General features: G+C 42.0%; 1 protein-coding gene across 1 annotated transcript; it reads left to right on the top strand.

Moving 5' to 3' along the window:
- The first annotated feature begins 849 nt into the window (after positions 1 to 849).
- Positions 850 to 4,508, top strand: LOC112247932 (tripartite motif-containing protein 16-like). The gene is made up of 4 exons (XM_042313330.1): positions 850 to 856; positions 2,688 to 2,918; positions 3,043 to 3,102; positions 3,334 to 4,508. The coding sequence occupies exons 1-4, from the start codon at positions 850 to 852 to the stop codon at positions 3,849 to 3,851; spliced, it is 816 nt and encodes a 271-aa protein (XP_042169264.1). The 3' UTR covers positions 3,852 to 4,508.
- The last annotated feature ends 5,018 nt before the right edge of the window (positions 4,509 to 9,526 follow it).

Below are 9,526 nucleotides of genomic sequence, written 5' to 3'. Positions count from 1 at the left end.
CAACATTATTGTGTCTGAACCAATAACCACCTCTATAGTACTGTAAACTCCAGGACTTGTTATTGAGTCCAAATCCACCATCATCCTCTGTTCTGCTGATGTCTTTATATGAGACTGCTGTATCAACACCACCAGTCCTCTCCACCTCCCAGTAACAGCGTCCAGACAGACCCTCTCTACACAGAACCTGACACCAGTTGGTGAATCTGTCTGGATGGTCAGGATATGGTTGGACTTGGTCTGTAAGGTCACCTTTCTGTTCCCTTCAGACAGAGAGAGGTGTGTGTGTGCTGTGTTTGGGTCCAGTGTGAGCTGACAGGAATCTGGGAGAAGAGCAGAGACCAATGAGGGGAGTCAGAACAATAAGTTAAGTCAGATACTGTATCTACCCTGTCTTTGATTAGAGCACAGCAGAGATCAAATCAGAGAAATATGAGGAGTCAGATAGATACCCAGTCTTTGATTAGATCTACTATTGCTATATATTTCTAGAGGGATTGTTAGGAGTGTCAGTAAAAAGAGACTGTTAGTTACTTCACAATAAAGAGACTCACATTGTAACAACTGTTCTCTGGTCTTGGGCTCTGGAGGCAGTACAACATCCACTATATTCACTACAGACACACAAACACATTGACAGAGAGAGGGAATGTTATCATCAGACCATATTCCACATGTATATGACTAGTAGGGAACTTTCAATGGTCTAAAGTTGATGTTCTTATTGTTTTCAACACACCTGTAGTGGAGATCTTGGTCCATTCTCCTTTAAGGAAGTCTTCTAGTTTCTCTCTCAGTTCAGACACAGTCTTACTCACATCTCCAAAGTACTGAAGAGGACGGACAACAATGCTGGGTAAGTCTGAAGATACACTGATACTGGAGAGAGACTGATACCTCTGGAGAGAGAGAGAGAGAGAGAGAGACTGAGAGAGACTGGTCTAATTGTGCTGCTGTCCTGGGGCTCTGTAGTGTGTGTTTGTGTTTGTGAACAGAGCCCCAGGACCAGCTTGCTTAGGGGACTCTTCTCCAGGTTCATCTCTCTGTAGGTGATGGCTTTGTTATGGAAGGTTTGTGAATCGCTTCCTTTTAGGTGGTTGTAGAATTTAACAGCTCTTTTCTGGATTTTGATAATTAGTGGGTATCGGCCTAATTCTTCTCTGCATGCATTATTTGTTGTTCTATGTTGTACACAGAGGATATTTTTGCAGAATTCTGCGTGCAGAGTCTCAATTTGGTGTTTGTCCCATTTTGTGAAGTCGTGAGCGGACCCCAGACCTCACAACCATAAAGGGCAATGGGCTCTATGACTGATTCAAGTATTTTTAGCCAAATCCTAATTGGTATGTTGAAATTCATGTTTCTTTTGATGGCATAGAATGCCCTTCTTGCCTTGTCTCTCAGATCGTTCACAGCTTTGTGGAAGTTACCTGTGGTGCTGATGTTTAGGCCAAGGTATGTATAGTTTTTTGTGTGCTCTAGGGCAACAGTGTCTAGATGGAATTTGTATTTGTGGTCCTGGTGACTGGACCTTTTTTGGAACACCATTATTTTGGTCTTACTGAGATTTACTGTCAGGGCCCAGGTCTGACAGAATCTGTGCATAAGATCTAGGTGCTGCTGTAGGCCCTCCTTGGTTGGTGACAGAAGCACCAGATCTCTCTCTGTCCGTCTCTCTCTCTCTCTCTGTCCGTCTCTCTCTCTCTCTCTCTCTGTCCGTCTCTCTCTCTCTCTCTGTCCGTCTCTCTCTCTCTCTGTCCGTCTCTCTCTCTCTCTGTCCGTCTCTCTCTCTCTCTGTCCGTCTCTCTCTCTCTGTCCGTCTCTCTCTGTCCGTCTCTCTCTGTCTCTCTCTCTGTCCGTCTCTCTCTCTCTCTCTCTCTGTCCGTCTCTCTCTCTCTGTCCGTCTCTCTCTCTCTCTCTCTCTTTGTCCGTCTCTCTCTCTCTGTCCGTCTCTCTCTCTCTCTCTCTGTCCGTCTCTCTCTCTCTCTCTGTCCGTCTCTCTCTCTCTCTGTCCGTCTCTCTCTCTCTCTGTCCGTCTCTCTCTCTCTCTGTCCGTCTCTCTCTCTGTCCGTCTCTCTCTGTCCGTCTCTCTCTGTCTCTCTCTCTGTCCGTCTCTCTCTGTCTCTCTCTCTGTCCGTCTCTCTCTCTCTCTCCGTCTCTCTCTCTCTCTCTCTTTGTCCGTCTCTCTCTCTCTCTCTCTCTCTGTCCGTCTCTCTCTCTCTCTCTGTCCGTCTCTCTCTCTCTCTCTCTCTCTCTGTCCGTCTCTCTCTCTCTCTCTCTCTCTCTCTGTCCGTCTCTCTCTCTCTCTCTCTCTCTCTCTGTCCGTCTCTCTCTCTCTCTCTCTCTGTCCGTCTCTCTCTCTCTCTCTCTCTCTCTCTCTCTCTCTCTCTCTCTCTCTCTGTCCATCTCTCTCTCTCTCTCTCTCTCTGTCCGTCTCTCTCTCTCTCTCTCTCTGTCCGTCTCTCTCTCTCTCTCTCTCTGTCCGTCTCTCTCTCTCTCTCTCTGTCCGTCTCTCTCTCTCTCTCTCTCTGTCCGTCTCTCTCTCTCTCTCTCTCTCTGTCCGTCTCAGAGTTATCAGTCTCTCTCTCTCCAGAGTTATCAGTCTCTCCCTCTCTCTCTCTCTCTCTCTCTCTCTGTCCGTCTCTCTCTCTCTCTCTCTCTGTCCCTCTCAGAGTTATCAGTCTCTCTCTCTCCAGAGTTATCAGTCTCTCCCTCTCTCTCTCTCTCTCTCTCTCTCTCTCTCTCTCTCTCTCTCCAGAGATATCAGTCTCTCTCCAGTATCAGTGTATCTTCAGACTTACCCAGCATCGTTGTCCGTCCTCTTCAGTCCTTTGGAGATGTGAGTCAGACTGTGTCTGAACTGAGAGAGAAACTAGAAGACTTCCTTAAAGGAGAATGGACCAAGATCTCCACTACAGGTGTGTTGAAAACAATAAGAACATCAACTTTAGACCATTGAAAGTTCCTACTAGTCATATACATGTGGAATATGGTCTGATGATAACATTCCCTCTCTCTGTCAATGTGTTTGTGTGTCTGTAGTGAATATAGTGGATGTTGTACTGCCTCCAGAGCCCAAGACCAGAGAACAGTTGTTACAATGTGAGTCTCTTTATTGTGAAGTAACTAACAGTCTCTTTTTACTGACACTCCTAACAATCCCTCTAGAAATATATAGCAATAGTAGATCTAATCAAAGACTGGGTATCTATCTGACTCCTCATATTTCTCTGATTTGATCTCTGCTGTGCTCTAATCAAAGACAGGGTAGATACAGTATCTGACTTAACTTATTGTTCTGACTCCCCTCATTGGTCTCTGCTCTTCTCCCAGATTCCTGTCAGCTCACACTGGACCCAAACACAGCAGACACACACCTCTCTCTGTCTGAAGGGAACAGAAAGGTGACCTATACAGACCAAGTCCAACCATATCCTGACCATCCAGACAGATTCACCAACTGGTGTCAGGTTCTGTGTAGAGAGGGTCTGTCTGGACGCTGTTACTGGGAGGTGGAGAGGACTGGTGGTGTTTATACAGCAGTCTCATATAAAGACATCAGCAGAACAGGGACAGATGGTGCATTTGGATACAATAACAAGTCCTGGAGTTTACAGTGCTCTAGTGGTGGTTATTGTTTCAGACACAATAATGTTGAGACTAAAGTATCAGGCCCTCAGTCCTCCAGAGTAGGAGTGTACCTGGATCACAAGGCAGGTACTCTGTCCTTCTACAGTGTCTCTGACACAATGACCCTCCTCCACAGAGTCCAGACCACATTCACTCAGCCCCTCTATCCTGGGTTTGGTCTCTGTTATTATAATAATACTGCTGAGCTGGTTAAACTGTAAACTGATTTGTTATTAATTAAAATGCAATACAATGTTTTAATCTTGTACATTTCCATGAATCATGATGTCTGGTGTTGATGTATATTGGTTGTCATTCAGAACCATTGATATGTTTTCTCAGTTGGTTCTCTGTCTCTATGTAATTCTCCTCAGTATCATTGATCAGCTTGTTGGCTCGGTCCTAATTGATGTGTTCTCTGTCACCTGGAGCTGCATGGAAAATGGTCCAGGAACTAAAGGACAATTCAGGACTAGTCAGCCCACTACAAGCTGGTATCACTTACTTTCTACTAAACTATATGGTCTGGTTTCCCAGACACAGATTAATCCTAGTCCTGGACTAAACAGTATGTTCAATGTAGATGTCCAGGAAACCGGCCCTAAATGTGTCATCTTTCATCCTCCCATACTGCTCAGTCCAGCAACATTAAACCTGTCCAGCAGGTGGTGCTGTTGACCAAACAATAAAACCAGCAGATATCTTGACTTGCCACTCAGTATATCAGTAATGTTCAGAATAGTACTTTAATATCATTGGAGATTGATGGTCTTTTTAATCCACTATCCAGAGTCAGGAACAGATGAAGTTAGGTCTGCTACTGTTCAGTGATTAAATATGATTTATGGTAATGGGAAATAATAAAAAACACTCAACTTTATCTTGTAATAGTTTTCCTTTGTTATTTATTCCAAGGTGTGTCTTTAACTTGTAAATGTATTGTGTGGAGGTGAGCTAGTGGTGTGGCTGATAGAATAGAATGAAAAGTGGTGTGGCTGATAGAATAGAATGAAAAGGGAGGAGGGGAGGAAGAGGGGAGGAGTGAAGGGCTGTTCAAGAAACCAGATGAGGAAGAGGAAGATGTTCAGGGGAATTAATGTCTCTGTTCCAAATGGTTCCCTATTCCCTATGTAGTGCACTACGGTGCTTCTGACCAGGTCTAAAGTAGTGTTCTACGTAGGGAATAGGGTGTAGATTTATTACAATATCATGCTTTAGTGTTTGGCACAAAAATATATTAGATCTCCACCCCCCCCCCCACTTCCTGTCTGTCATCCCCCAGTTCTGTTAAGACTTCCTCTCATTGAACTGGGCCTCATTCTAAATGGTCACTTTGTATTGTAAAATCCTGTATAATACCGCTTTTCTCTGTGACGAGGAAGTGAATCAGAAAAGGCTGAATTTGCAGGTGGTTTAGGAAAGCGTAAGAGGTGTGTAAGAGGTGTGTAAAAGTTCTCTGCTGTTGGTGCTGAAGGGGTTGCACACTTCTCCCGGACCGTCACTTGACTGTGACCTGGCAGGGAGGACGCACCCAGTCCCACACTACTTCTCCCGGACCGTCACTTGACTGTGACCTGGCAGGGAGGACGCACCCAGTCCCACACTACTTCTCCCGGACCGTCACTTGACTGTGACCTGGCAGGGAGGACGCACCCAGTCCCACACTACTTCTCCGGACCGTCACTTTACTGTGAGCTGGTAGGGAGGACGCACCCAGTCCCACACTACTTCTCCCGGACCGTCACTTGACTGTGACCTGGTAGGGAGGACGCACCCAGTCCCACACTACTTCTCCCGGACCGTCACTTGAATGTGACCTGGCAGGGAGGACGCACCCAGTCCCACACTACTTCTCCCAGACCGTCACTTTACTGTGACCTGGCAGGGAGGACGCACCCAGTCCCACACTAAAGGAGAGATGAGTGAATGGTACATGAATAACCATTGAAGTAATATAATACTAGAAGTTTGAACAGGATAAATTAAAAATACATGAACATTAGTAAATAAAATGGTAATAAATGTCATGACGATATCAGCGATTGACCAGTAAGACCATTAAACATTACATACTGTGCTGCAAGGTAGAAGAATATACAGTACAGAGAAACATACAAGTAATAACATTTGAAGTAAGCAGATACTCAATAAGAGAGAACAATTATAACAACCTAGAGACAGGGGTAATAACCAATAACCAATAGTGCAATAATCAGAGAAAGACAAATAAGGTGGATATCAATAGGAGGGAACAGCGTCAAGACATCCAGGACTTAACGGACTGTTAGGAAGGTTTGGCCCTGGACCAGGAGGGAGAAATCTAACAACAAGAGAAACAGAGAGGTTTTAATAAAGTGAATAGCACAATAAAACGAACCTAGGGAGCAAAATAGGAATATCGCAGGAAGTTAAAGGAATAAACAGACAAATAAACCCGGAAACAAGAATATCAGTAACGTTAGAACAAATAAGGAAGTTAATAAATGAAAGAGCAGCAATAATACAAATATAAACTGTCAGTAGACTAATATTAAAGACAATACTAGTAACTAGCAGACCTAACACAGAAAAAGGAATACAACTGAGACTGACGGTAGGAAGACCACAAATACAGGCTGCAAAAATGAGTAAAACAGCAGTATAAATTCTGGGCGCCAGGCGTCCCCTATGTAAGGAAGAACTAATAGAAATGTTTAGAAATGGGAAAACGCAGCAGGAAAATGGGCACTAAATGGTCAGAGGAGGGAACATTTGATGTCTCAGTATGTGAGGAAATGGAAACTCTAATGAAAACACATAAAACAAGTGACACAGGAAAGAAAAGGATCAATAAAAGAGAACACGAGGTGCTAAACATGTTCAAAGCAGAAGGATTGTTGGAAAGTATAAAGAAAACTGGAGGAATGTTGAAGAAAGAATGAAAAGTCAGACAGGAAGAAGGTGGAATGGTTGGTAAAACCCCCAACATACACCAGTAAAAAAGAAAAAGACTGGGTATGTGAGGACATTGTATAATTAATAGATGTACTTAGCTACAAAAAGACTGGGTACATTGATATAATTTGTATTTGGAGATGGCAGGTTTGAAACCTGTGATCAAAAAGACTGTAACGGCTGTCGTCCTCCTCTCCTGAGGAGTAATAGGAAGGATCGGGAGTACCAATGCGCAGCGTGGTAAGTGTCCAATGTTTATAATAAGATATAAACAGCGTGGTAGGACCAATGTGTCCATAATGTTTATAATAAGATATAAACTGAGGAGGAGTAATAGGAAGGATCGGAGGACCAATGAGCAGCGTGGTAAGTGTCCATAATGTTTATAATAAGATATAAACTGAGGAGGAGTAATAGGAAGGATCGGAGGACCAATGAGCAGCGTGGTAAGTGTTCATGATACTTTTAATAGAACACAGAAAAATACCAAAATAACAACGTGAAAGCACAACAACCGAAACAGTTCCGTGTGGAACACAGACACAGAAACAGTTCCGTATGGAACACAGACACAGAAACAGTTCCGTGTGGAACACAGACACAGAAACAGTTCCGTGTGGAACACAGACACAGAAACAGTTCCGTGTGGAACACAGACACAGAAACAGTTCCGTGTGGAACACAGACACAGAAACAGTTCCGTGTGGAACACAGACACAGAAACAGTTCCGTGTGGAACACAGACACAGAAACAGTTCCGTGTGGAACACAGACACAGAAAATAATCACCCACTAATCAAGGGTGAAAACAGGCTGCCTTGGACAACGATTGACAGCTGCCTCTGATTGAGGAAATGTCACATATCGGTGTATCGCCTCGGTTCGATTGATAGTGTTTCATAGAGGATACAGATTCTATGTGAAGGATGTTGTATGAGATCACTTCTTACCCAACGTTTTAGTAGAGGCCAGGGATCACAGGAAAACGTATTTTGGGATGAAGAATCTAGGTGAAATGCCAGGGGAAGGGATTCTAAAGGGAACACGTTTAAATTATATGGCCAAACACTCCTTGTTAACTCAGAAAGCCTTGGGTTTTTTGATCTCATGAGATGTTGTTTGTGGTTTTATTCTGATATAGATTTACATTTGATGTGGGTTTTATTCTGAAATAGATTTCTAGAATGTAGGAAAGGGGTGGAGGGGTAACGAGGAATTAGCAAAGGGGTTACTAAACCTAAAATGAAGTGGACATGTTTTCAGTTAGTTCATGAACATTGTGGTGGTTCTGGAGAATAGGACTGAATAAAAGATACATAAACATTGGTGGGTTGAAACAAACATTTAATGATCAGAGTAAAGACAGTGGATTTACAATTATCATGTTTGGTTTATAATTAATACATTTAATGATGAGAGTAAAGACAGTGGATTTACAATTATCATGTTTGGTTTATAATTAATACATTTAATGATATAAAGACATTTACAATTATCATGTTTGGTTTATAATTAATACATTTAATGATGAGAGTAAAGACAGTGGATTTACAATTATCATGTTTGTTTATAATTAATACATTTAATGATGAGAGTAAAGACAGTGGATTTACAATTATCATGTTTGGTTTATAATTAATACATTTAATGATGAGAGTAAAGACAGTGGATTTACAATTATCATGTTTGGTTTATAATTAATACATTTAATGATGAGAGTAAGGACAGTGGATTTACAATTATCATGTTTGGTTTATAATTAATACATTTAATGATGAGAGTAAAGACAGTGGATTTACAATTATCATGTTTGGTTTATAATTTACTCTCGTTGGAATGTCCCAAGAGACTGTGGTGTCGGGAGAGCAGGATTAATACATTTAATGATGAGAGTAAAGACAGTGGATTTACAATTATCATGTTTGGTTTATAATTAATACATTTAATGATGAGAGTAAAGACAGTGGATTTTACAATTATCATGTTTGGTTTATAATTAATACATTTAATGATGAGAGTAAAGACAGTGGATTAACAATTAGCATGTTTGGTTTATAATTAATACTTTTGGCTTGCTGATTAAAATGTAACATAGTGAATGCTAACGAAATGTACAATTTCTTTTCCAGAAAAGGGGGTTTCATTATCTCTCGTTGGAATGTCCCCGGAGACTGTGGTATCGGGGAGAGCAGGATAAAAGTATCTGGATTAGGCCATTTTTGACCTACGGTTCACCAGCACACACAATTTACTGGTTACGAATATGCATTAGTGGGGTTGATACTGTGGGATTTATTTTGGATGGGGTCTTTTCAATTCAGTTGTAAATTGGGTTTGCAGAAGGATAGAAATGTTTGGAAGGTTTTGAAATGGTTTGTGAAGGACAGGGAAAGAAAAGGGAGAGGGAATATTTAATGGTTTGCAGAAGGATGGAAATGTTTGGAAGGTTTTGAAATGGTTTGTGAAGGACAGGGAAAGAAAAGGGAGAGGAAATATTTAATGGTGTCAAATGCCCTGTATCCTGACTTTCTGGTGAGACCAGAACAATCTCACTAGAAATGATAGAAACAGGTGGGATTTAATTATAAAATGAATGAGAAACACCAGTTTCTACTCTATTTAACCATTGCTTTATGAGACAAGTTGATTGGTTATTCAAATTAGTTTATTTTTGATTTAATAACATGTTTTTGAATCATGTTGGAGACTGGAGCACACTGCAGTCCCTTTCAGGTCCATAGGGTTTTACTGCCCCCTACTGCCACTGCAGTCCCTGGTCCATGGAGACTGGAGACACACTGCAGTCCCTTTCTCCTCCATAGTTCTGTACTGGGAACCATAGTAAAGACCAGTATGGACACAATTCTTGTGAACCAGTAAAGACCAGTATGGACTATGATACTGATGGAACCAGGACCAGTATACAGGTCAATAGATACTGTATGTAGAACCATAGTAAAGA

This window comes from Oncorhynchus tshawytscha, unplaced genomic scaffold (genome assembly GCF_018296145.1).
Source record: "Oncorhynchus tshawytscha isolate Ot180627B unplaced genomic scaffold, Otsh_v2.0 Un_contig_799_pilon_pilon, whole genome shotgun sequence".
In the NCBI taxonomy this organism is placed as follows: domain Eukaryota; kingdom Metazoa; phylum Chordata; class Actinopteri; order Salmoniformes; family Salmonidae; genus Oncorhynchus; species Oncorhynchus tshawytscha.
Note: the sequence above shows the minus strand (reverse complement) of the source record. Positions and strands in the feature narration are given on the sequence as shown.